The sequence below is a fragment of the Mesocricetus auratus genome, unplaced genomic scaffold (genome assembly GCF_017639785.1).
Source record: "Mesocricetus auratus isolate SY011 unplaced genomic scaffold, BCM_Maur_2.0 Super-Scaffold_100025, whole genome shotgun sequence".
Lineage (NCBI taxonomy): Eukaryota > Metazoa > Chordata > Mammalia > Rodentia > Cricetidae > Mesocricetus > Mesocricetus auratus.
The window spans coordinates 10,027,416-10,055,250 of NW_024429206.1; the positions used below are offsets into that span (position 1 = coordinate 10,027,416).

At 47.2% G+C, this 27,835-nt stretch overlaps 1 protein-coding gene across 4 annotated transcripts in view; it reads left to right on the top strand.

Annotated features, from left to right (window-relative positions):
• Med13l (mediator complex subunit 13L) overlaps positions 1 to 17,841 on the top strand; it is a 201,191-nt gene extending 183,350 nt beyond the window's left edge. For 3 of the 4 annotated variants that reach the window (XM_013119770.3, XM_013119771.3, XM_040731532.1), the window contains 11 exons: positions 320 to 737; positions 1,293 to 1,512; positions 2,535 to 2,723; positions 3,224 to 3,447; positions 3,557 to 3,726; positions 5,945 to 6,103; positions 7,143 to 7,319; positions 8,258 to 8,415; positions 11,001 to 11,162; positions 13,644 to 13,756; positions 15,088 to 17,841. In XM_013119770.3, coding sequence (XP_012975224.1) covers positions 320 to 737; positions 1,293 to 1,512; positions 2,535 to 2,723; positions 3,224 to 3,447; positions 3,557 to 3,726; positions 5,945 to 6,103; positions 7,143 to 7,319; positions 8,258 to 8,415; positions 11,001 to 11,162; positions 13,644 to 13,756; positions 15,088 to 15,220 — 2,123 coding nt within the window. In that variant the 3' untranslated portion in view covers positions 15,221 to 17,841. The remainder of the gene's footprint in view (positions 1 to 319; positions 738 to 1,292; positions 1,513 to 2,534; positions 2,724 to 3,223; positions 3,448 to 3,556; positions 3,727 to 5,944; positions 6,104 to 7,142; positions 7,320 to 8,257; positions 8,416 to 11,000; positions 11,163 to 13,643; positions 13,757 to 15,087) is intronic. The other variant, XM_005078999.4, reaches the window with a different exon arrangement.
• Positions 17,842 to 27,835: the final 9,994 nt, after the last annotated feature.

Sequence of the window (27,835 nt, forward strand, 5' to 3'; positions counted from 1 at the left end):
ATGATTGTGGGGTACATATCCATGGTACACTGTATGGCTGTGGGGCTTATATCCATGGTGCGTTGTATAATTATGAGGCACATATCATTGGTGTACTCTATGACTATGGGACACATGCACAGCTAAGGGGTTCAGTTCTTAGTGACATCAGATAGGAGACTTGGTTTCTTCCAATAAGCCGAGTGTAGAATTGACAAGTTGCTTTGTGTGCCTTTAGTCATGTGCAAACATGGGTTTATATTAAAATGTGGTTGCAGTATTCAAGGAGTCCAGTGTGACACTGCTGAGGGTCACTAAGATCATTTTTGTCTTCTTCCAGCACCTTATTTAGCCACTCTGCAGCTCGACAGTGGCCTGCTGATGCCACCTAAGCACCAGAGCCCACCAGCAGAAGCACAGGGACAAGCCACGCCTGGGAATGCTGGGTCCTTACCTTCCAATGCAGGCTCAGTAGCACCCCCAGCTGGCAGTGCATTCAACCCAACCTCCAACAGCTCTGCAAACCCTGCAGCAAGTAGTTCATCTGCCTCCTCTGGGCCGTCAGGCTCCTCGACTGCCTCTGCTCCAGGCATCACTCAGATGAACACTACCTCTTCTTCAGGATTCAGTGGTGGTGTTGGAGGGCAGAACCCCAGTGCTGGGGGCAGCTCTGCAGATCGAGCTCCAGGGAATGTGGCTTGCGGAGACACTGAGCCTGGGCAGAGCTCCACCCAGCCTTCACAGGATGGACAAGACAGGTGTGTTTGCTTCTCACCAGCCCAGAGTGGGGCTTCATCTCCACCCCTTGCTATGAAAAAGTGGCACGTGTTGATCTGTTGGTACATTAAGAGCTGGGACTTCTAATTAGTATGCTTATTATTGAGTTCATTAGCTAGTATTGTTATAAAACCTTTGTGTGTAGCATAAGCATAGAAAACAAGGGAGTAGAAGAAGACAACTCCTGTTTTAGAGCAACACAGACTGAGTATCCCTGCTCTGAAGTGCTCGGGACCAGACATATTTGAAGAGTTTTGAATTTGGGGATATGCACATGGGCTCTACTAACCAGCATTCATCATCTGAAAATCTGAAACCTAAAATCCAAAAGTTCTTGGCATCCCAGCAGCTTTTGGCTTTTGTTCTGCTGTTTCCCATCTTGTCTTGAAGAAGTTGGGCCTGATATGTGACACACACCCACACCGTTGCATTAGATCTGAACTTGGTGCCTGTGAAGTCAGTGTGCTCTGTAATTGATTTGTTTGATAGAGTTTGTCTTTGCTGTGAGAGGCTCATACCTGATTCTCTTTCTCCAGTGTTACAGATAGGGAGAGGATAGGGATCCCCACAGAACCTGACTCTGCAGACAGCCACGCCTATCCTCCAGCTGTCGTTATTTACATGGTGGACCCCTTCACCTACACTGCAGAGGAGGACTCCAGCTCTGGAAACTTCTGGCTGTTGAGCTTGATGCGCTGCTACACGGAGATGCTGGATCACTTACCTGAGCACATGAGAAGCTCGTTCATTCTCCAGGTGGCTATCCATAGCTTGTTGTCTATGCTGCTGTTTCTGTGAGACAGAGTTCTCAGTTCTTTGAGGTGCACGTCCATGAGCCTCTGAGAGAACTGTGCTCCTTCAGAGCTCTGTCTTCTAGATTCATTTATCTTTTCCATCCTAGTGTGTTTCTGCCTCTTGTCTCGGTCTCTCCATTAGAATGACAAGATTCTTTTTCCGGTTAACACATGAACACTTTTCCAGTGTTGCTTGTCATACACTGTCTTGAGACAGATCTCCTATGGTGCTGGGGCTAGCCAGCTTCCAGCTTCCAGTGCCCCAGCCTCTTCGTGGGCCTGGGCCATGCGGCTCAGCATACGTTACATGTTGGGCCATTCTCACAGAGGTCAGCATTTGGTGTGCACTCACTTTTTCCACTGGTGTAAGCGAAGTCTAGTAAACATGCCAGTGCATTGTGTTCCATTCTAAGTCATGTTTAAAAGTGGATACTTAAATGTAGCCACTGATGACTGTCACTTTCCGAAAAGCTTGTTCTGTTTCTCAGCAATGGATGAGCATGCCTGTTTCTCCACACCTTTGCTATCTCCAAAATGAAGTTGAAATGGTTCATTATCATTTTATTGAAAGCTATCCTGTAGAATGCAGGGACTGAAGTTAAAATGAACAGATTGTCGTTGTCTCAAAGTCTGAGTCCCATGTGATTAGATACTACTGCAGCATGCTATGTCAGATATTCTAAACATGCAGTGTACCAGGGTTTAAAGGATGAGGGTGGTGGAACAGGAGATTGAGAATTTATACCCTCAGTGGAGTGGGACAGTTCTCAAAGAGACTGGCATGCGGATATTAGCCTTCTCAAATGACTGGTGGATATACAGCTTTTTATTTCACTAGGATGAATTAGGATATAATTATATTTGACATCTACATGTGACAGAGTTAAAGGTCCCTCTCGCCTCTCTAGCCATAAACCCATGCTTTCTCATTTTTTAGCTGTCAGGTTTGTGGTGTTTGAACTGACTGTTGCTTGCATCTTGTAGATTGTGCCTTGCCAGTACATGCTGCAGACAATGAAGGATGAACATGTTTTCTATATTCAATACTTGAAGTCCATGGCGTTTTCAGTGTACTGCCAGTGCAGGCGCCCACTGCCTACACAGATCCACATTAAATCCCTCACAGGCTTCGGACCTGCAGCCAGCATTGAGATGACCCTCAAGAATCCAGAGGTGAGTTTTGGAGGCAGAGATCTCTGCAAAGAGCCATCTTCTGCTGTAGTATGAACCGCAGCGCCTCTCCTACCTCCTAACCTAGAACCATGAATCTGCATCTTGCCAATTCCTGAAGTTTGATGCCTGTGACTATAGACCCTTCTGGGGCTGTGTATAATGGATCTTATTGTGGTTTCAGTTTTACTTTCCTAGTGCCTATTGACATTGGGCAAACTTACTTTCTAATATAGTAGTTTCTTTTAATCAAACATTGGTGGCTTATAGCATTTACTAGACAGGTATTTTAAACAACTAAGCCACAGGGCCCTATAGTTGCTGAATTTAAACAACACTCTTGCTATCTGTGTTGTCATTGCTAACTGTGTATTTAGTCCTGGAGAGGGGGTGTGGGAGCCTCCCGTTGTCATTTGTTTTCTTCCTCGTCATTGCTCTGGGTTTTATTGTAAATGCTGTCTTAGTTGGCCTTGTGCTGATACTGAACTTGATTCTTATTTCAGCGGCCCAGCCCAATCCAGCTTTATTCCCCTCCCTTTATATTGGCCCCAATCAAAGACAAGCAGACAGAACCAGGAGAGACTTTTGGTGAGGCGAGCCAGAAATACAATGTACTCTTTGTGGGCTATTGTCTGTCTCATGACCAGCGCTGGCTCTTGGCATCCTGCACTGACCTCCACGGGGAATTACTGGAGACCTGTGTTGTAAACATTGCTTTACCAAGCAGGTGAGAATTCTTGCTTTTGTATTCACTTCTGTTAACTTTGTGGGGATGGCATGGAATTGGCTTTAGAAATGGACCATGTGCCTTACTGAGTTACAGCTGATTCGTGTAGGACCCTTCCTGTTTCTGTCTCTGTCAGGTCACGGAAGAGTAAAGTGTCTGCACGTAAGATTGGGCTGCAGAAGTTATGGGAATGGTGCCTGGGGATAGTCCAGATGACATCTCTGCCCTGGAGAGTCGTCATTGGCCGCTTGGGGCGTCTTGGCCATGGGGAGCTTAAAGGTGAGCAGTCCCTGAAGCAGGTGTAGGGGCAAAAGTGACTGAATTTATGATGGTAGCTGAGCAAAGCAGGGCCTTAAAGTTGCCCCAAAGATGACTCTGATGACAATGATTGTTTTATATAGGAGGGAGAAACCAGGGTTTAAAAGCTTCTCTGTAGCTCCCATCACTTATCTCAATGTAAAACAGGAAACATGTTTCACTAGTACAAAATGATAGTTTAATTTTCATAGTATTACATATTAAGACAGTAAATAGATTAGCGTATAGGAGATTGTTAAAGTCACATGTGAAAATAGCCTTCAGGACTGGAGAGATGGCTCAGTGTGCCAGGTGCTTGCTGTAAGTGTGAGGGCCCCAGCCAGATCTCCAACAGGTTCCTTACATGTGGTGCAGCTTCTGACATCACTAGGAGACAGTCTCACAGAAGACTCCCCAGGCCTCTGGCTCTTACAGTCACCCCCTTCCACAGTATCCCTGAGTCTTAGGTGCAAGAATTGTTTTGTAGATTTAAAGTCTCGCAAGTATGACTGCCTGGACATTAGCTGGACATTGACATGGACATTTAGTAGGCATGCTAAAGTTGATGGGGAAAAGACCAGGAGGCCTCAGCCATACACAGAGAACCACAGTCAACTAAGGGATGATGGGAGTAAGAGAAATAGTCTTCCCCAGGGAAGATTGCACCAATTTGTCCACTACCAAATAGTCAGCTCAGAAAACACACACATGAGTAATATTGTACAGACGGAGCAGATAATAACACTAAAGAAAAAGAGACCATGAATTTGAAAGGGAGCAAGGAAGCATATATGGAAGGGTTTGGAGGGAGGAGAGGGAAGGAGAAAAATAATCTAATTATTATAACCTCAGAAAATAAAATTTATTAAAGAAGAAGACGTATATTGAAAAGTAGCCTGTGGTTACCAGAGTAGAGTGGGCTCTACCTACATGGTGTCTTGAACAGAATTCTATTTACAAAAACAGGTGGTAGGCAGGATTTGACCCCAGACTGTATGTAGTTCACATCAACCCCTGTGTTAGAGTGTGTGCACTATTTGACTACAGGAAGTGCAGCCAGGTACTGTGGAATCCTGGGGATTAAACCATTGAGAGAGACAGAGCCCATGTGCAAGCTGCTGCCTGTAAGGCAGATCAGCGCTCAAAGTTTCAAACTCACAGCCATGTGTATACACACTGCAGTGCATGCCACATTTGATGTGGACTGGGAGAACATGGGGCCTTTTCATTTTTTAAACAGCACAGCTCTTAGAATCAGTCTGCTATCAGTAGCCCGGAGGTTAATACACTAGGGGGTTCCTCCCTTCATTTCTGTCAGATTGCCTCTCTTCCTCCCTGGTCTACTTCGTGGTCAATCTTCTTTCTTAAAGGCTTTCAGCTATTCATAACCCTTGGGAAGGGGAGTGAATAATAGAAAAGAAGCAGGTGGTGAACGTGTTGTCTGTCGCTTGGTGTTTCAGAAAATGATTTAGGCCTTCTCAGTGCATGACTGTGGGAAGGGGCATACTCTCTTTCCTTGCCCCTTAAGGGGAGAGCCTGAGTGTGGCTGGAGGAGCACTGTCTTCCTGATGCGTTGTGGCACTCAGACCTGTCTGACCTCCGGCCTTGTAAGACATTTTCTTCATGCTCTCAGCCGCTTTTCCCTCTCCCACTTCAGTGTGAACTTAATTAGAAATATAAAGCACACTGCCACACTTCCCTGGGAGGGAGGATTGTGTGACTTAGAGATGCCTGCGCTGAGCACCGGGAACTCAGTGAGAGCACTGTGAGAGCAGAAGCTACATAGACCAGGACTCTGCAGTGCTTAGACACAGTGCTTCTGTTTACGGGTGGTAAGCAGGTATCAGAGGGAAGTGCTGGTGGAGTAGTGAAAGAATCAGACCCTGAAAAAAGAATGACTAGCACAGGCTAGCCCAGCCAGCAGAGACCTCAGCATTCAAGGCATTTTAGAACCTGAATCTGCCAGGGTGTGTTGCAGGCCCTCAAAAGACACTCTGGACAGGATGGCAGCCTATAGAGAGCAGGCCTTTGCTTCTGTGTTAATACAGTGAAGTAGAAGCCAGGTAATAAGGAGGAGACTAAATGGAAAACTCCACTCCCTTTAGGGCAGGGTCACACTAGTGACAATTCCAAGCACAACTGACAAATGTCTAAAACACCATATAAACCTCTAAAGACTGTCTGTGATCTTTGACTTCAGACTGGAGTATCCTCCTTGGAGAATGTTCGCTACAGACAATCAGCAAACAGCTCAAGGATGTGTGCCGGATGTGTGGGATCTCCGCCGCAGACTCTCCTTCTATCCTTAGTGCCTGTCTGGTTGCCATGGAGCCCCAGGGGTCCTTTGTAGTGATGCCAGGTAAATTGCCTCTTGTCAGTTAACATCAATTAGGTATTTTATCAGTCCAGTGTAGTACATAAGTATTGCATCTCTAAGAGATGCTTGGTTTTGACCTAGAAAATGGGACCATCTGATACCTTCCTAGGGAGGACTTAATTATCATTGTTGACCACAACTTGGGAGAGAGATAAAGTCTGGGTATGAGTGAAAACAGGTAAATCCACAGCTAGTGAGTGTTGTCTAACCCTAGTCTCTTGGCATCCTGGGATTTTACCCTCCAAAAAGCTTCTAGACCCCAGTGTGGTTCCCAGTGCTGTTGCTGCGGATGAGTAGGAGAGAAAAGAAAAGAGCACTTAGCACAGGGCTGGACATAGGCTAGCTCTGTGATGGTCAGGATGTTGGCCACTGGAGCTTTAGAAATGCAGCTGGCTTGTGGGGAGCAACAACTTTTTGCTGACAGCTCCTAAGCACTTGTACATGGTTAGGTCTGCTTTATATTTCAGACACAGGAAGTCAGGAGAGTGACTGAGGACCGTGCTCCTTAGACCTCAGGTCACCTTGGTTGCCATCAGTAACTGGGGAAGTTTACATGCTTTTTAGATGTTCCTGCCATCTTTTATGAAGCAGAGACAATTGCTGCTACCTCAGGGTAGGTGTGCTGAGCAGTGAGACATGTGAATGGAGCTTAGCACAGACTGGCGTGTGGTAAGTTCGAGTATAGGGTTAGTTAGAGTGTTAGCAGCTGTCATGTACAATGGTGCTTTTATAAATTGTGAGTCCACAGATGGAAACAACACCAGGAGGACAGTGTTAGGGTTTTAGTTAACTTCTTAGATAAATAATCTACAAAGTATTTGGCGGACTGCATTGGGCTTAACTTCACATTTCTGATGTGGGGGTCAGGCCATCATCACTGGTGTTCCCCGTCTGGTTCTTTAAAGACACTTAAGGAACTGGGGCAGCCTTGAATGTCTGTCCCTGAGACTTTGTATCCTGGGAAAGCCTCTGTCTGGGGCTGTGGTCTTGAGCGCACACTGACACACCCTGCTCTTTAAAGATGCCGTCACAATGGGCTCCGTGTTTGGCCGAAGCACTGCGCTGAACATGCAGTCTTCTCAGCTGAACACACCTCAGGATGCTTCCTGCACCCACATCTTGGTGTTCCCGACATCGTCAACCATCCAAGTGGCTCCAGCCAACTACCCCAATGAAGATGGCTTTAGCCCCAACAATGGTGAGTGGAAGGCGCAGTAGTAGGTAGAGTGAGAGTGAGGGGTGGTGGCTGCTTCAGGCTGCTGCGTGTGGTAGTGGTGTCCTAGAAAGCGCAGAAAGGAGATGCAGAGTCTCAGGACCACTTGGGTGAATTGCTCTCTGTCTGCTCCAGTGTGGAGGGCATGGCTGTGTGAAGATACAGCCTTCCTAGCTCACCGTGGGGATGCAGTTTACTGGAGAATAGCTCCGTATCTGATCATTCTTAATGGAATTCTGTTGGAATGCTCTTATAGGATTGAAAGATGGTCATATTTCTGTAAAATGCTCAATTTTTGTGCTGTCTTGTGTTTTTAATAACCAGCAGTATTCATGTTCAGTGGGGAGGGGGAAAGATACCAAAATGTGCCTAAGACAGCTTCACTGAAGTCCTGATCCTGTGGGAATGGAAGGACTGGTAACAAGTGCCCATGGCATCTGGGGATTTGATGATGGTTTACCTTCACATTTTCCCTTCCAAATTTCCTATGAGTGCACCCTACTTTTGAAGTGTGAGAGGGAGAGTATCCCCCAAGGAACCCTGCTTTGCTATGCTTTAGAATGGGCTCCTCTCATGTCAGTGCAGGCACTACCTGTTTAGCTGGAGTCTGCTTGTTGCTGGATGGTGCCCACATTGACCTTGCAACAACTGAGCTGTCTCTTGAGCTGTGTTTTATTTTATTTGTGTTCAGAGCTCTAAGGAGTTGGGGGCTTTCTCCATGGCCATGATGTCTTCACTGTATTTTTACTTTGTTAGGAGGTCACTGGAGAGAAAAATAAAAGGACAGCTTGTAGCACTTGTATACAGTAAGTGCCTGTTAGGTATCTACACCGTGCCTGTTGCAGGTGAAGATTAGCAGAATGTGATATGCTGAAGTGGAGTATGGTTATTTTTTAACTTTCCTGTATTTTTCTCCCTTCTAGATGATATGTTTGTAGACCTTCCATTCCCAGATGATATGGACAATGACATTGGCATCTTAATGACTGGGAACCTCCATTCCTCTCCCAACTCCTCCCCGGTTCCATCCCCAGGCTCTCCCTCTGGAATCGGTGTGGGCTCTCACTTCCAGCACAGTCGGGTAAGGACCGTAGGAGGGAGGTTGCTGAAAACAACCCTAGCTCTCAGGAAAAGTCATCCCCAACAGCAGCCAAACTTTGACTGCATGCTCCTCTCTCCCCAGAGGTGGAGATCTATGTGGGCCACTGCCTTCCAGCCCATTTTGGAAAGCAGGGATTTTGAAAGCAACATTCAGACATTCCTAGTGCACCTCTTCATTAGAAAGTTAGTCCTCTGGTGTGCTAGGCTCTCGGTGGTGCTTCTGCCTGCAGCTTTGCTTGCTTTGGGACGGCAGGGGAGGTTGGAGGGCTGAGAAACTGCAGCCTCCTGAGAAAAGTTTGAATGATTTTTTTCTTAGCATTTTGCATCTTCCTAGATTTTTATAAGGCTTTTAATAAGAAGCAGATGGGCAGAACTGTAGTTCAGCCTGTGCAGCGTTCTGAGGAACTCTCTGCAGCACGTGACTGTCTGTGAGGAGTGTCTGTGGCCTGTGCCCACTTGATTTCTCTTGTTGGCAGCAGCCTGGGGAATGTGGAGATCTATCCAGTGTATAGTTTATACACATGTCCAGGTCACTGCTGCAGGTTAGTGGAGAAGCCAGAACTCAGCGCTAGTTTAGTCTCCAAATGCCTTGGACTAGTGGAGGATTAAAGTCAAAGGCTGCCCCATAGCTCATGTCAGCTTTGTCCACACCAATGACTCAGGCCTCACGGCTGTGGTGTACTTCTCATAAAGGTTCTTGGGGGGATTAAGTCACTGAGAAGCTGCTGTCTGCTGTCCTCTCTTGAGCAAGTGCAGCAGCCCTGTACACACTTACTCCTAGAGGGGACCGTGTTGCCAGCACCACAGTCACTTACAGGTAATCAGGAGAAGGACGACTTAGTGCTTAGTTTAGTCATGAAGCAACTTAGGAACAGGATCCTGCAGAGCCCTCAGTCATCACCTGCCCCGTGCCCCTTTTGGGGGGGAGTCTGGGTTATCTTTATGGCTACTGGCCAGGGAGTGACGAGTAGTTTTCTCCCTGGAGGTTATTTTGACAAACTGAAACCACAGATTTTATTCTGAGCAGTTTGAATGAGTATTCCTGTGACTTGGTGCACCCTGGCCTGCAGCAAGCCCCAGTCATGTGCTCACTGCTGTTACTCATTTTAGCATTTGTAAAGCCTTACCTGTTGCTAGTAGCGATGTTTATGAAGAAGGTGCATGCATTTTCTTCCTTTCTTGGAGCCGGTCTGTTGCAGTTTAAATAACTCTTTCCAAAACTAGTCAAGTGGCCTTTTTCAGTCCTGAGCTGCTCAGCCTGGTGACTCCAGGGATGCTTTTAGCAGTTCCTTTTTCCTAACTGTTTATCTCTAGTTAAGTCATTACATAGGACTGTGTGTTCAAGGTGGCAGCAAAGGCTAATGTTAGTTTTACAGCAGGCTCAGGTAGGCTGGTCTTGAAGTCTGATCCTCCTACCTTAACCTCCTTACCTCCTAAGAGTGTGCATTGCATGCACATGTATGTGTGTGCATGTGCTACTGTGTCCAGACTTGAATGTTTTTCTTTTCTTTTTTGTTTTTGTTTGTTTTTTGAGACAGGGTTTCCTTGTGTAGCTTTGGAGCCTGTCCTGGAACTAGCTCTTGAAGAACATCTGGTCTCTAATTCACAAGAGATCCACCTCCTGAGTTTGGGGACTAAGGGCGTGCGCCACCACCACCCAGCCTTTGCTGTTTTTCTTTGGCCATCATAATTTTATTTTTTATTTTTACCAGAATAAGAATTGATAAGATTTGATGTAGTAAGTAGTTAAGGATCATGCTCTTTCTCTAAATAGGAGGCATTCAGAAAGGAACTGATCTTATTACTTACTATTACTTGTGCCAAAGAACCCTTCTTCTTCTTCTTCTTCTTCTTCTTCTTCTTCTTCTTCTTCTTCTTCTTCTTCTTCTTCTTCTTCTTCTTCTTCTTCTTCCTCCTCCTCCTCCTCCTCCTCCTCCTCCTCCTCCTCCTCCTCCTCCTCCTCCTCCTCCTCCTCCTCCTCCTCCTCCTCCTCCTCCTCCTCCTCCTCCTCCTCCTCCTCCTCCTCCTCCTCCTCCTCCTCTCTCTCTGTCTCTCTGTCTCTCTGTCTGTCTCTGTCTCTCCCTCCCTCCCTCCCTCCCCCTCCCTCTCTCGCAGGGACTTTTTAAATTCTGGATAGCCGCTGAAAGGTAGAAAGTGCTGGAGTACTGCACTCTAGACTGAGAGGTGCATGGACTACTCATACAGCACCACCAGAATGGCAGGAGCATCACTGCCATGTGGACTCTGTTGTGTGGTCCTTAGTTCTCATCTAGGCTAGGTGATGGTGGAGGGCCAGTGTACTCTAGGATTCTGGTGAAATAGCACCTGAGGATGCTGGGTCTTCCATCTCAGTGTGCTGTGGTATAAAGACCCAGAGTAGGTGGCTCACTTTGCTGCTCTGTAGTTTTTGTCGATGCAGAGTTTGCTGCAGAGACTTGGGTATTCCATGTCATATTTCTCAGCTGCCAGGGGCGATAGTGGGAGATGCTGCAAGCAGGGGACATGTCACCAGTGTGCAGGTCAGCTCCTGATGATACTTACTGCGCTTTGGGCCTTGTTTTTCAGAGCCAGGGTGAGCGGCTTCTGTCTCGGGAGGCCCCAGAGGAGCTCAAGCAGCAGCCACTAGCCCTTGGGTATTTTGTGTCAACTGCCAAAGCTGAGAACCTCCCACAGTGGTTTTGGTCGTCATGCCCCCAGGCCCGGAACCAGTGCCCTCTCTTCCTAAAGGTTGGTGTGATGCTCACTGAAGTCTCAGAGTGATCATTAGCTCGTGTTTTTCTGTGGTTTGAAGTAGAAACTTCCTGCTAGCTGCCACAATCTCTTTCTACTCGTTTCTCTCACGTCACTTATACTCTGAGGAAAGTTTAGTTACAGGAGAATGGAGTTTGAGAGAGGGACCCAAACCTGCTATTAAGAAGTGAGTCCACCTTAGCCTCAGGAGGTGATCAGGGCCCTGAGTGACATGTGGCTCAGGCTGATGTTCTCCCAGTCAGTACTGGCAGCTGCCCATGACCTGCAGCACAGCCATGCCCATTGCACACTGGCACTGTCCTCCGTAAAGCGGGGGGGTGGCAGTCAAGCCTTTCACGTCTGTGCTTGTTCTCCTTGGATGGCTTTCAGAACCTATCGATCCAAATCTTAAGGATTTAAAACAAGATCTCAAACTTGAAGACTGTGAAAAAGCCTAGAATGGAATCTATTTCTTACCTGCAGTCTGGCAAAGAGACACAGGTTTGAAAGTATGCCCTGGTGGTAGAGCCGTGGAGAGGGGGACTCATGACAAGGGAGTGTACTGAGTAGTAACAGCCTTGAACTCTCCTGTGGCACAGCACACCCACCGCCAGCTGCCTGTATGTTGGCAGAAGTAAAGAATGGCCTATACAGTTGGAACATGCTCATGCCCAGCTATGAAGGGGGTTGAGGTGGGAGAGTCACGTGAATTGTGAGTTGAAGCAAACCTGAATAGCACAGCAAAACTGTTTCAGAACAAGCAAACAAGATGGCTGTGTAAAGGAGGAGGAAAAGCTAAGTGCCCATCAATAAGGCTGACTGAACCAACTCTGCCTCACCACACTGTGCAGTGTTGGATATCTACCACACAGTGCAGACAGCTTTGTGGCCTGTTCTGTGGCATGGAGGTCACCTTCAGTAACCTGTGGAATGCAGTATCTCCCAGAGACAGGGGAAAGGGAACCCAAACACTTGGGAGCCGAAACAGTGTTCCTAATGACTTGTAATACCACACATCATGGACTTCCGTAGTTTACAAAAATTAGACCCAGTAGTCTGGATTCGTTCTTCAACAGCTTGGCTACAATAAACACCTGTTGCAATGATTGTGATTCCTAATTATTATTTATTGCTCAAAATATTTGAGCTCATTGAAGAACTGACTGACTCTAGACCCGAAGTGAGAAAGAAATATTAAGACTATAGTAAATAACATTTTTGTCTCCCATCAAAGCAAGGAATTTCCCCAGGACTGTTAGGTCCCTCAGTGCGATCCTCCAGGGGACAGTGCATCATCACAGTCATGGAAGGTTGTGCTGGAGCAGTCTGCTCTTCTGAAGGTCCACCATGAAGGGAATGGACTGTCCCTTCACAGAGTTTAGTCTCTGTCACATTGCTGCATCGGGACAGCAGACAGCTTTTTGCTGTGCTCTGACAGAAGTCTTCAGCTCTCGTGTGGAAGTGATCCTTTATGCTCACCCTGGAGATGTGCTCTTAACTGAACCTCTGGATTGAACAATTGGCTTGTGAGAAATCTGAAAGGTGGAAGGTATTTAAAAGAATACCACGATACAAACCAGCCACATCCAACTGTAGAGCCTTTGACACTCCTTAATCATTTCCAATGTGGCCCATGATTGGAGGAAGGAAGAGAAAGCTTCAAGATTATCAGGGGAAATTGACCATAGCCTATCAGCTGATACAAATGAGCCATGCATTTTTGTTGTGTATGATACTACTGTTCTTAAAAGTTCTTGTCTGTAAGCTTTACCTCCTAAATTTACAAGGGAAATGATTCAGTAATTGGTTTTGCTTTAAAATACTCCAGAAGGAAAAAAATACTTAACAAAGTGACAAGTACTGGTCATTATCCCAGCTTTGGTAGCAGGGCACATGTCCCCACATAGGACAACTGCTTTGTGTGCTTGACTTGTGGCTAAGCCTAAAGATGTGAGTTAAATCCCAGGTCCCACATGATGGAAGGGGAGTACTGACTCCCATAGGTTGTCTTCTGACCCCCACATGTGTGCTGCGGTATGTGCACACATGCATGCACACACAAAATAAGTAGTTTTTAAAAGAAGTGAACAAAGCCGGTGTTGGTGGTGCACGCCTTTAATCCCAGCACTCAGGAGGCAGAGGCAGGTGGATCTCTGAGTTCGAGGCTAGCCTGGTCTACAGAGCCAGTTCCAGGACAGCCTCCAAAGCAATACAGAGAAACCCTGTCTCGAAAAACCAAAAAAAAATTAAAAGCGAACAGAGTGGGTTAAACCAGGAAGAGAGGCCCCTGAAACTGGCTTTGATCCTAATTCTAGGATGTGGTGCTGTGTCACAGGAGGTGACTGAGCAGTTGGAGCTCTTGGGCACATCGCAGCCTGACTCTGCAAGACTGAGGAGCTGTGGCCCAGCAGCTGGAGCATCTGTCCTTCTCTGTGTTGTTCTGTACCTGGAAATGAGTGCTCTTTGTTCGTTCCACAGGCTTCACTCCACCACCACATCTCTGTAGCACAGACAGATGAGCTCCTTCCTGCCAGGAACTCTCAGCGGGCTCCACACCCTCTGGACTCCAAGACCACGTCAGATGTTTTAAGGTAGTTTCCTACTGAGGCAGCACTGCCGTCCCTCATGAAGTGATGCTCCTTCCCCCTTGCTTCCCTCAGTGCGCTAGTACAGGACAGTGCTCACAGAGACACTGCAGTTTGTGCAGAGCAGTGGTGTCCAATCATCCCTGAGCTGTTATCCCCGCCTGTGCTGAGACAGGCAGTGTGTGCAAGGAGGTGATGACAGTGTCACACCTGGGGTAGAGGGACAGTTAGAAAACAGTGTCTGGGAACTGCTTTGCATGGAAAACACTTTTTTACCTTCCCTGCTATAGACAGATATATGTGGTTGACTAGAACATAAATTCTTTGTTGCAAAATGTGTCCAAGAAGCACAGGTTCTCTTTTGCTGTTTTTAGCACAGCATAAAATTTTGTCTTATGGATCTGGTATAATGGTGTATGCCTGTAATCCCAGAACTTGGAAGGAGGAGGCAAAAGAACCAGGAGTTCAAAGTTAACCTCAGCTACTTACTGCGTTCAAGGCCAGAGTCTAGCCTGGGCTACACAAGATGCTGTCTTTGGATATGTGCATATCTGTGCATGTGGGTGAACATACCTGTGTCTTCCTCAGTTTACTCTCCACCTTACTCTGAGACATGATCTCCGAGCCTGGAACTCAGCAACCGGCCAGTGAGCTCCTGGGACTTCTCTGGGTTCACATCTTCTCACTCCTCACCCTACCTCCACTGTTGGCTTAGAGATAGCACTCTTGCGCCCTGCTTTACACAGATTCGGTGGCATAAACTCAAGTTCTCCTGTCACTAACTGAGCCAGCTCCCAGATCCAAGACCAGATCTTAAAAACAGAACAAGCAAACCAAAAGTGTCAGGTACCTTGAGAAGAGCTCTCTCATGAACAGTGGTTTGGAAATGGGAGGGAGACAGAAGCCTCATCTGTAAGCCCTTGGCTTCTGGGCTCTCTGGTAGGTGAAACATGCTGCAGACCCAGGATCCCAGTGCTCAGGTGGCTAAGGCTGTGACCAAGGGTAAAAGGTAGGGAGACCCTGTTCACCCCCATTTTTTTCCAAGTGACCACAACAGATTAACATTGAGAAACTGGTAAGGCCAAATGTTGGTAAAATATTTGGTACATTCTGTTTGATTTAGTATTGCCAGTATATTCTTATTTTGGCATTTAGCCAACCTGAAACTGTCTCCATTCAGACTTGCCTCATCTTAATGTTCAGTAACCCTCAAGACCCTGGTGGCCTCCATGGTTGGACAGCACAGGTGTGAAGGAATGCCAGGTGGGCCGCACTGGCCTTGAGGCTCACCCCAAGCCTTGTGGCTCAGAAGCTGACTTCTGTGTTCTCCCTGGCAGGTTTGTACTGGAGCAGTACAATGCCCTATCCTGGCTCACGTGCAATCCAGCCACCCAGGACCGCACTTCCTGCCTTCCCGTCCACTTTGTGGTGCTCACGCAGTTGTACAATGCCATCATGAACATGCTCTAACTGGGAAGCGCTTGTCCCTCTGCCTCAGCTCCTCCTGCAGCCCTGGCTGAGGAGCCTGCACCACTCTACAAACGCCCGGCCTTTTTCAGACCGCTCCCTACAGCCCTGCACTGTGACGCCTTCTGAGCAGGCTCATGCTCTTTCTGCAGTGTTCATTGCCACAGTGACTCCTTGACGTGTCTCACAAGGAAGGACTTGGAAATTTCCCTAGGAAATGACTTGAGCCAATGTATGATGCGTGCAGCCTGCAGTCGCCAGGAAGTGGTGGCTGTTGGTGGCTTAAGAGGGAAACAGAAGAGACACTGTCCTTTTGCACAAGAGTCTGCTCTCAGCCTCTGCTAGTATCAGGCTGTCTAGCCCTCTGGATGCAATCCTCTAGCCAATGGTGGATGCCTGTAGGTCACCCGGACTCCATAACCTGGGACATGTCACAACTACGAGCCAGCTCCATCCAGTACAGGATTTAGTACTGGGGTCTCCGCCTCCCCAGCCTGTCAGGAGGGCTTTGGGTGGCGGCACACCTTTGTAGACACAGGATGTCTGGAGACAGCTGCATTTGTTTATTTATTTTTTATTTTGTTTTAAGGTTTTTGTGACTTTCTTTTTCTAATCTTGAGGACCAGGTACAGTAGCTGAAACCCACCGAGACCCATCATAGGATTCTCTGACTACATACCTCTGTCCTAGAAGCCAGAAAAGGAGTGAGAACAAACTGGGGAGACCATGCCTGAAAAATAATGTAGTCATAACCACCCAGCAGTAGACGCTGGTACAAACCATCAGGGTCCGAAATGTTCTGCTGTGCTGTGTGGCCCGCATTTGTGTGGATTCCACTTACATACAAAGGCAGTCAGGCTCAGCCCCAAGCTGGAGGCAAGGACCTTAATCACTTCCTCTATACAGTCACATGGAAATACCTTTTCTAGAGAATTCTTACAGAAACCCAGGTCTCTCCTTTCATTAGATCAAAAGGGATTCTTGTACATATCACAACCCAAAGTGTTTGCTCACAAAACCAGTTACAAACACGGTGAATTTTTTCTGGACCATAGGAATATTGTTTCAAAGAAATAGTACAACTCAACCATTAAATCAGTACTTGAAGCTGAGCCTCTATGTGGGACTTTTAAAAAATGCCTTTTTAAAGCATTAACAGCTGATTAAAGTATTTTTGACTCCCCCTCCCAGACCTTAGGGTTGACTTTGAAGCCCTGTTTCTAGCCCTTATGCCGTATGTTTCTGTCTGCAGGTAGTGGGTGTGGACTGGCTTCCCAGAGCCGCCTGACGGGCACTGAGCCCAGCTTCCATGGGAGAGTCCTGCAAACTAAGTTCTTCCAAGAGACTTTCAAGTCCTGGTTGTTAACAAAGAAAAAAGGAAAAAAATGTAATAATTGATATGATTTTGTAAAAGTATTTTTCTTGAGATAATCTAACGTTTAAAACTATATTAAATAACACATGGTGGGAATGTGAAAGCAGAGAAATAACTTGTAAATGGGTGGTTGTTCTCTGTCCCACATCTAGGGGGGTTGACTTTCCATTGTATAGCTTAAAAAAATCTCATCTATCAAACCATTTGTATCTAATGTGTACAGTGTAAAATTGACTTAAAATACCGCAGTGCTATTTTTTCTTATCAGAGAGGAAACCCTCAAGGCCTTTTGAAGAACGTAAGATGATGGGGATGTAAACTTGTATAAAGTCACCCCGGTGAAGACGGACTGTAAAGTAGATATTTGTAATCTTTTACCACTAGGGGTTGCTTTTTCTCAGAATTCATCAGAACTTTGAATCTCTCTCTCTCTCTTTTTTTAAACGGGCTGTTTTTACTGCAGGGGCTTTTCTTCCCTAGAAACCCAACTCTACACAGAAAAAGAGAAAAAAAAAAGGAAAAAAAACACAAAAACCCAGAAAAACACTATAAAAAGTTTAAAAGAAGGCAGCAAAGGGTAGTTTTCATCTGGTGTCTTTTATTTAAGTTTTTTAAGTTAAGAAAAGCTGGTGACATATTTATACGTTTTTGTGCAAAAATAAATGAATGGCAATAGATTTAAAAAAATCTTATTATGTAATTCTGTGTGAAAAAGTCTGTATAATATTTCCCTTAAATATGCATTATTTTACTTGTGAGTTTTTTACAGAATTAATCTGAAATGTACAAGCCCTGGATTTGCTACAGAGTGAGAAGTTATTTTATTTTTTTTTTATTTTTAATTTTGGAAATTCTGCAGAAATCAGAAGTCCTACCATGGTTTGAAATGGGGAGGTGGGAGGGGAGCAGGGAGGGCGTGACAGCATGCCTGTATGTATATTTCAGAGCCTTTTTTAATGGAAAAGCTGTACATTTCTGGGAAGTTCTGATTTTTTTTGTTTCCTTTTTCCTTCAAGCATTTTTGCAGTGAGCTTCTTTTATATATAGCAGGCAATTGGAAAGAATACAAAAATATGTGATGTTCATTTAAGAACTACAGCTCAGTGCTGGTTCAATACACTAAAGACTTTGATAAAAAGAAACAATGATAAAGGCCTCCATTTTAAATGTCATTCATATATACCTTGTGGATGAGAGCTATATACTTTTACACACTTTTTTAGAGGAATAAATTATTGAATTACTGAAACTGTTGAGTGTCTTTTTCCCCTGTCTCTGTACTGAGCTCACTCTGCTCAGGTGTGTGCAGTGTAGGTAACAGGCTGAAGAGCGCAGGCCTGTAAAGTGCATGTGGGTTATATTACCTGCTACCCCAGCGGCTGTTCCTAACCTGCCGTGTCATTATTCCCAGGTCAGGTTTCAAATGCGGCCAGCACAGGGGCCCTAATGTTTAGGTCCTTGGCTGTCTTGACCAGGTCAGATGTGAAGGTGTTTTGTCCCGGGACATTTGTGAGCAGCCTAAGGACAAGTTACAACGTCCATTTGCATTTTCCCTCTTGCTCTCCTGACACACAGGCTGATGACAGTAATTTGCCATTGGTCATGCCACATGCAAGCCCTGCTAAGCACACACCATCCACTGTGATTTTTTTTCTCTCCAGTAGGAAAGCCCACTAGAGGAATCTTGGGGGGTCTATTCGCTGTCCTGTCCCATTTGAAACCTTACACTAAATGGCCTTGGCAATGCTTACAGTAAAAATTAGAATAAATGTGTGAAGGGACTTGGTTTTCATGGTCCTCTATCAACTTCAAACTCTGTTCTCAACGTACCCATCTCCGAATTAGACAGCAATCTGCTGGGATGACTCCCAGTCACTTCATTTGCAGTGAGGGGTGAGGGAGTCCCAGGAGAAGCACACCAGAAAGCTGTGCACCCCCAAAGGCAGAGGAAAGCAAGACCAGTTTTGGTTAGCACCATCACCGCCACCTACGTACATGTTTCACAGTGTGCAGTACTAGCCCACACAACACACTCCCCAGATCTCTCTAACCCAGGGTCACCACACTAACCAGAACTGGGCGGGTTTTGACAGGCAGTCATGTGTGCCTTCCTCAGCTCACACATCCAGTCATGATTTACCTGGTCTGATCATTGCTGACTTTATTCCTATGGGAGGGGAGATCATTCAGTGTGTGGCTAACCCTGAGGTGGCAGGAAGGCTTGTTGAATGCATTGAGACAGACACCTTGACCATCAGCCATCGATCCAGCCATCTGCACTGCTCAGTTGTACTTCCTTCCCATCAACCCTTCACGTCACCTATGTGAGTGTGTAGTTTTATATTCTTGCCTCTGGGACGTCACAAGGCAAGGGATTTCTCACCAACTGGTATCAAAGAGTAGAACTCCTTTGGAAACTGCTCTTCATCAATAAAAGAATTGACAGGCAAATGAGTTGGAAGGCTGTCTACTGAAAACGAAGCCATGTACTGACCTCAGTCTACTGTGACCGTGACACTGGGCACTGAGAAACGTAGTTGAAGTCTCCTTGTGCAGGAGTCCTACTAAGGTGTAATTTCTAATGTGTCTCACTTCTAGGTGTTGCAAGCACCTTATTTACATCTACTCCACAGAAAGTCACTAAGAGTTACTCTTTCGTGTTGCTAATGACAGAGACACTAAGGAAAGTCTGTGGTCCCTTGTAGTTACAAGAATGTGAGCTGTGTCCTGGACCCCCAGCTTTACTTCCTAGCCCGATTAACCAATCTCACTCCACTTTGCCTAAAACATTTCTTTTACTCCGCTTCTGGTTCCAACCCTAATGAAGCAAGCGAGACAGAAACCGATGAAGAACACTGTTTAGCATCCAGGAGGCAGGCTGAAGAGGACTATGTGCTTCTCTTTGAAGTGAATTAGCCTGATGAGTTGCATATTACTCGGTGTTCAGATTCTAGACGGAGACACCCATGGTTGCTAGGTGATGGAAATCCCAGATGCAGACTCCTGCAATGGTCTCATTTCATTCTTTAAAACAAGGAAAGTGACAAAAGAACACTAGGTCTTCATGGTTGGCTAACATTACCTGCGTTGAACTGATACCAACATGGGCTCCTGAAGTCCCCAAGGACTCTCAGCTGGTTCACCACCACCCTGCTTTTTTGTCCTCATGGCCATTGATCAGGCTCGGCTCAGTTTTACTACCCCCAGGAAACATTGGTCACCCCAGGTTAACACCAGAAGCTCTGAAGAGATCTACACTGGAGGGCCTCTCTGGCCACCTAGTGAAGGCCATGGTAGCAAGTTGACATGTAAAATATCAACCATTGTCCTCTTACTATGAAGTGAGCTCTGACTTTGTTCACCCAGGGTTTTTGGAATATTGTTTTCACAAATGTCCTGCCTGGCCCTCTCAAGTGCAAAACTTGCCGGTGAAGAGGGTGGCTGAGACCTGTGTACATGCTGCTTTCCACCTGATAGTTCATGGATCTCTGCAGAGCTAAGAAAGTCCTGGCTTGCCAGGCACAGAGTCCAGGTCTTGCTTGCCTGCAGCATCAACTTGTGACGACTATCTGATCATTATGACAGGGGAGTGCCCTTACCTTGGACCAAGATTACATACTGAGCTGAGAATAGGGTCTCCAAAGTATCCAAGCATTGGGAACAGCATAGGCCAGCATGCGCCTCAACTTAGCAGTGATTTACCATTCAGTCCAGCAGCTCCTGGCACTTCTGGAGGAGGAGGCTCAGAAAAGGAGCGATTCAATTGGTTTCTTCTTGTGTTTACTTTTAGTAACTTATATGTATGTATGTAATAAATTACACATATAATTTATTTTTATTTTATTTTCATTGGTCTGTTGCCTGCAGCTGTGTATGTGTGTGTGAGTGTGTCAGAAGGCCTGAAACTGGAGTTCTAGACTGGTGTGAGCTGCCAGTTGAGACAGGTTAAGAGCCAACACTCTTAACCGCTGCGCCATCTCTTCGGCCCCTCTTTTTGTGTTTCCTATTGACAGCTTTGCTTAGACTTTAAGAGGGAAGCCAGGTTTGCCCTGCGTCTTTCTATGCAGTTGTGTGGCACCCTCGGTTTTGAGCCTCTGCTTTGGGGTGGAGTGCACACTTGCATGCACCTCACACTCGGATGCACCGCACACTTGCATGCTCTGCACACTTGCATGTACCTAATCTGATGAATGCATGCTTCTTTCATCACTGATTCTTTTCCAGCAGTTCCCTGTTTCTTAGTTTTGACTTTTCCCACAAAGCTGCATACTAAAACACATGACTTTTCTGCATTGTCTCCCTTTCTGTCTTTTTCTCCCTTTCATCCCTAAGAGTTTCATCTTGTGTCTTGAATCTTAATTGCCTGCTCAATTTATTGTCTCTCTCGATATACAGGCATTTGTAGCCTGTGGCTTCAGGAAGGGGGAGCCTTCTCCAGACTAAATTCAGTATTCTTGAGTTTTCCTGGAGGCTTCATACCACGTCCTTTGTGTCAGCTTCCCAGAGGTGTTGAAAGTGAGGGAAATCAGACATGTGTTTAAGTTGATCTTGCTGGTCAGGTTACACTCCTAATTCTTTTGTATCCCTCATTAAGGAAAGTTGTCTTTGGGTTTAAACAAAACCTGTTGAACTAGAATATTCTTGCATCACACTGTAATCTGTCAGTGATGGGTTTTTATAGGCATCCCCTCTCAAAGGCCTCTTTGTGTCGTAATTCTGGCTCAGTTGTCAATAGAGATGGGGTGTGACTTTACAGTTTCTAGTAGCCACCTTTAAAAAGTAAAGGGAAATAGGTGAGATTCACTTAACAGTATATCTTGTGTTATCCAATGAAGCCAGATTCTTCTGTTTCTACATGAAGTCAGTATAAAGCTTGGCAGCATCTAGCTAATACCCCTTCTTTTGCGGCCAGCCTTCAAAGGCCTACATTGTCACAGTGCTCTTAGGTTTGGTTGTTGATTTGAGTTAATCAGGGGATGCTATACTGCTTGTTTTTTTTTTTTTTTAATCACATTGTAACTAAGTCTTCAGTTGCATGCCAACTTCAAAAGGCTTGGTAGCTACTCTCCGCGCCTGCAGGCCTGTGTGGCCTGGTGTAGGGCCACAGATGTCATAGGGCCTCTATAGGAGGACATCTCCCACTGTGACTGCATCGGACCTTCTCCTGTCCATACTTGGCTTATTGGTGCGTGCAGGTTTAATGATGTGTCCGTTCCAACCACACAAGGGCCCTTTGTTCTGAAGATGCCTTGGTAGCTGTCAGCCCTCTCTGCCTTGACTTGGAACCCAGTGTTCTGCTGTGACCAGTGACCTACCTTGCACGCCTGCCTCTGGGTTCAGTGCTGGGTGTGCTGCATCGTGCAGGCTGACACATTTTATTCATTTATTTTTTAATTTCTTCTAAAGCCAAGACTTATTTTTTAAGATTTATTTTAGGTATTATCTATATAGTGTTTTGTTTGCTTGTTTCTTGCACTCCAGGAGAAGGCATCGGATCTCATTTTAGATGGTTGTGAGCTCTTATGTGGTTGCTGGGAACTGAACTCAGAACCTGTGGAAGAGCAGTCAATGCTCTTAACCTCTGAGTCATCTCTCTAGCCCCGTATTTCACTTCTTTATGCTTCTGTTGAACAGGATCATTTTGGCCATGTGCATTTGGTTCTGTTCAGAAGTTTCTGTCAATATGAGTGCTTCCATTCCTGTGTGGACTCTGCTCTTCACTCATCTTCTAGAACATTGTGGAAAGAGGTCTCTACTTCCTACTAGTGTTGACCCTTAGCCCATCCACAAACACAACCATGCACTATTTGTAGCCACTCTGATGAGAACACTCCTGTTTATCCACCTGCCCCAGCTCTGTTCCACAATCCTGGTACTTAATATGCGGAGTTCAAACACTGCTGTGTCCAGGAATGTGCTAGTGAGGGCTGGGCTCTGCCACTACCCTTTGCCTTGGACATGGACAGGCCACTGGGTTGCATGCCAACCCCCAACCCCAACAAAGGCAGAAGTGAGTGTCACATGGGGACTGCATTCCATCAGCAGCTCCTCTGTTCCTTTTACCAGGTCATGTAAGTAGGAGTAATGTGCTTTAACGTGCCAGTTCCACGTCTGACCCCATTTTCAAGTTAGGCGGCTGTGGGCGGCTCTAGCTGGGTGGTGTTCTTACCTAGCACTACCCGCTTGCCTCTGCCATGGGGCACACTTCCCTTGCCCAGCTCTTCCCTTCTCTGCAGCTCTCTCCCCTGTTAGTTGGTTATCTCTCACTGCCCCTGGCAAGGTCTCTGTCCTTGATTTCCTGGGGATGACCACAGGTGTCACAGGGATCCCAGACTTGCATCCAGGCAGTGGTATCTGCATTAAATGCCACACACACACACACACACACACACACACACACACACACACACACACACAGAGGTGACTCACACCTTGAGTAACTTCTGTTAGTGCCATTCAGTCAGGCAGGCTATGCATGTATCCTGCCACACACAGTCTTCTTGGCCACATGAACTGGGGTTGTCTTCTTTGCACTGGACTGCATCCTCCCCGGCACTAGAAGTCTCTGGTACTGCTTCCTACCAGAAACCTCTCCCAGAGTTCTGTAGCCACTCCAGACTCGGCCCTCAGCCCGCCTCCCCTTCAAACCTTGTCCTCACTCCAGAAATCTGTGACTGAGAACCTAAGCCATGTTGCCTCTCTCATCCCCATATCCTGCCCCCCACCGACTCTACACCCTGAAGGTCATGAGGTCTCCAGCCAGTCACTGGGGTGTCACGAGAAAGCCTGCCCCCAAGCCTGTGCCGCCTCAGCCCTGTGAGGTTAGTAGTCGAGGAAATCGTGCAGGCCCAGCCTGGCACGAGCCCTGCCATTAGCAGGTAAGATGTGGCCAGGTGACAGAGAGAAAAGCCTCCTGTCAACGTGAGGCCGTGAGGTTTCCACATTATCCGCAAAACACATAGAGAGTGGCTGTTTCAAGTCAGAGGCACAGCGTGTGGAGGCCAGACGGGGCTACCGATGCCCGGTTCAGACTGCTGGGAAGGCGGGATGGGGATGAAGGATGAAGCAGTCTGTGTAAGCAAGGACCAGCCTTTCCGATCGAGTGGCTATGGGAGAAGTGTTCAGAGGAGGCAGCCGTGGAAGCCCTGCCCCAGTGTAGGGAGGGAGAGGCAAGCCTGAGGGCCATTGTGATGGCGCCAACAGCGGGGGGGGGGACGGACGGACTCCTCGGCAGGTGTTGGGTGTAGAAGCTTCCTTTGTGTCCCACTGTCACGGTGGGGGAGGGGTAGCCCTACAGTGGCTGGAGAGATGGAAATGACAGCACTGGCTGAACACAACTTCAGAGGACAAGGCAGGCACAGAGGCTGAGCTCCCAAGCGGGAGGGACCACAGATAGCAGGTAGCCAGAGAAGGGCATGCTGGGTAGGCTGACTCTTTGGGGCTATTAGGGTCCTGAGCATGTTAGGTTAGGGAGTGGATGACCACGAGAAAGAAGAGATTCAGCGAGAACAGGGCCAGAGCTTTGGCTGGTGGCTATGGTAATGGGAAGGAAGGGGCCGAAGGGTACTTAACCTCGGAGGGCAGCACCCTTGGTGCAGATGGGGTCAGAATCCAGGTCAGCCAACAGCCCACACGCCGGGCTGTATCACGAGACTGCTGCAAAGGGGATGGCTGGAGAGACCCCATTAGGTGCTCTGCTGCAACCCAGTGTGAGGATGAACCTGCACACCCTACGGCTCCAAAGAACCTGCCACATCCTTAGCTTTGCTTCCTAGAGAAGCTTCTAGACAGTAGGTTCCTGTCCCAGGGAGGGTGAGAGGCTGTTGGAAACAGGTGACAGGCACAATGAGAGAGTGGCATTGCTGCTTGTACCTTGGCTTCTCCTAATGTGAGCATCCAAATATCCTGCCTTTGTCCTGGTGCTGGTGAACCTGGACCTCCCGGTTCCGCCTGGCTCAGGGCCCAGGACTCTGGTGTAGTCAGGCAGCCTCTCTGTGGGAACTTGTGACTTCATTTCTATACACTGGAGTTCATCAAGGTCCTTCTCACTGGCTAGCATTTCTGCAGGACTGGCAGGTTTTGGAGAGAAGTCACGGCCTTGAATTTTCATAGTCTCGGTGTGCCTGTGATGGGAGCAGGCTGGACTCTAGAGGACATGTGCACAGTGCTCAAGACTTCAGTGACAAACTCAGCACCTGCTGTTTCTAGACTTCTCACCTTGCTAGCATGTGACAGCCTCAGTTTTCCACCAGCCTGCTGCAGGAAGGCCTGGGCCTCAAGTGAGTGGGTCTCCTGGACGGCAGGTGGCTCTTCCAGGCATCAGGAGATTCTCTCAGAGCTGGCTCCTGTTCCCTGAATCTTGTGATGGCTTCTCACTCTTCACTGACATTTGACCTGAGCCCATGGAGTCATGGTCCCTTAGCTGAGGGCTCTAGATTCCTGCCCGAGGAGCCTTTTGAATCTGTTGTCTTGTGGGTGTGGTTGGCTTCTGGTTCTGTCTTTCCTCCTTGGGGCCTCTGTGTGGCACCTGCACCCACACAAAATGTTCCAGATGCTTCTGTCACCACCATGGACAGCAGCTGCCATGTGCCTGATCAGATGAAGAGTAGACAGTCTTCCAAGACCCTAGGACCTGCCCCTCGTGTGTCCAGCGAACACCCAACTCCATCTTGTAGTCGGCTTACATCTAGAAAGTTCTCCTAGCTTGAATGTCTCCACAGACCAAACCTGGGCCTCCCAGGCCTCTGGAGAGCACAGGTGACTTTGGGTGGTGCCCTCCTGTCTGGATCCTCCAAGGGTGACCATGCCCCATCCTGGCACTGACCATCAGAGTCATGGACTCTCCTGCCTCCTCCAGGGTCATCAGAAAAACCAAAGCCCAGGGCAGAAGGGACCAACGCCCTTCTCACACCGTCAGTCCAGCTCTCCAGTCTGCTCAGTACTTACAGACTTAAGTTCCTAAAGCAATACTTGTTTCTTATTTTTAATTGCATTTATGTATGAGTCCAGGTGACCCAGGGAAGGCCAGAGGCATCGGATCCCCTGGAGTTGGAGTTACAGGAATTGTGAACCGCCCCATGTGGGAACTGATAATTGAACTTGTGTCCTCTGTAAGAACAACATGGGCTCGTGAACACAGCCGTGCATTCTTGTCTCCCTCCTTGAATCTCAGTGCATCCTCGTTTCTATTACAGGGCTGTGCTTTCCCGGCCTCCGGCCTCAGCCTCCAGGCTTACTGCTCTCCCTTATTCTACATCACAGCCCCATTGACCAGTGCAGACATAGCTGCTTGGTCTGGTTGTCCTCACCTACATTACAGACCCGTAAGGGCGAGGACTGTGTCCCCAGTCTTGATGACAGTGGAAGGAAAAGCTTACTAATATTTTAAAATTTCATTTGAAGTAAATCTAGATTTATAGAAAAGCCACACAACACGTTCTCACCCTACCCCAATGTTAGCACGGGCATGCACTGTGAGCAATGCCCACGCACCCTTTGCCTTGCTCGGATTTCCCTGTAAGTCCTTTATATGGCCCGGGGTCCAATTCAAGACCCCAGGTGACCCGCACTCCTCTTGTCTCTGATCAGTGCTATTTCTCAGTCTTACATTTGTTTAGTGACCTTGAGCCAGCCCAGTTATATAATTGTGGTTTGTTCCCTCCTTTTGAATTGGCTGCCTGACATTTTCTTGTGATTAAACTGCATTTCTCGGCAAAATTAAGTCGTATGGCTGTTCTCGACAGTGCCACGTGATGGGGTGATGCTTATGAGTTGTCATAGGTGATGGTCATTTTAACTTTTCCTCCTCCTCCTCACTACTGATTCCCCCTGTCCCCCCAAATACTTTGAATTGAATAGCATGCGTACTGGGGAAAACAGGTACTGTCCCAGACTGTCCACCAGATGGCAGCCTTCACCATTGTATCTTCATGGGCAAAGTCCAGGTGTTAGCAGGTTCTAGCTTGGAGAGACATTGTGGGACTGGTGGGAGGCCACCAGAGGAGCCCTGGATTGGGTGGCGAGCCCGAGGTGACAGACTATGCCTGGGTGGCTTTGAAGACTAACCTGACTTGGTAAATCTACAGACTGCAGTAGGCTTAGTGAGCAAACTGGGCTGTTGTGGGGGTGGAAGGTGTGGGGGGGGGAGTAGGGGGAATGGGAGATTTCTACTGCTATTTCAGTACCAATTATCTCCTCAGAACTTAGGAAGTAGAAGCATATCCTTCCTATGGTCACCTGCCACCTCCCACCACCTGCCTTGGAAAAGACCCGTGCTCAGGGGTGGACCCTCATGCTCTTTAGTCTGCAGTGCTCAACATCAGGCTGGGAAGATGATAAAAGTCAAGGTCACAGCAGCTGCTATGCCCAAGAAAACTAAAGGAGTGTCCTAGCAAGTTCAAGGGATTGAAGCTCGTCAGGGATCATTTTTGCAATATCATCGGCGGGTGAGACCATTTGCTGCTAAGCCTTCTGCCATCTGCAATGTACTGGTGTGACTGGCCTTGCCCACCCCGTCATCTGGTCCATGCCATCATGTCACCCATGCCGTCATCTCATTCACACTATCATCGTTTGGGTCTATACATCCAGGAGGCAGATCCCAATTAATTCCCAATTATCCTATCTAAATAATGTGGCTGTAATGTGCTCTGAATAGTTGACCAGAACTCATTGGGACTCTGGGTGTTTAGAGCAAAAGATAGGACTCAGAAACAGGTATGAGATGATGTGACCAAGCCACTAGATGAACAGGTGTGACCCAGTAGACCTCTCCCCTGATCAGTTTTACTTACATAAATATAATTACAAAAGGTAGTATTGAAAGTGCCGAGATTTTTCCCTTTGGATACTAATCACATCCACCTACCCACCCCCATCCACATGGGCTCCTCTGCTGGTTTAGGCCACATTCTTGACCCCAGCTCAGTTCTCAGAGCCTGCATGGTAGAAGGAGAGAGCCGATTCCTGGAGATTATCTTCTGGCCTCCCCACAGGCATCATGGCACATGCATAACCCCCTCCACACACACAATAATAATAAACATAAGGCAAGATTTGGCAGTAGATATAACAACAACTGTGACTTTGAAGTAAACAAGACAAACACAGGTAGTGAAGTACAAGACAAATGTGAGAAAATACCAGAATGCTATTCATGGAGACAGGAGACATGCAAAAAGAGAACCTGTGGCAATGGGCACATAGTAGGAATGGGGGAGATAATTGGTCAGAGATTCTATGCA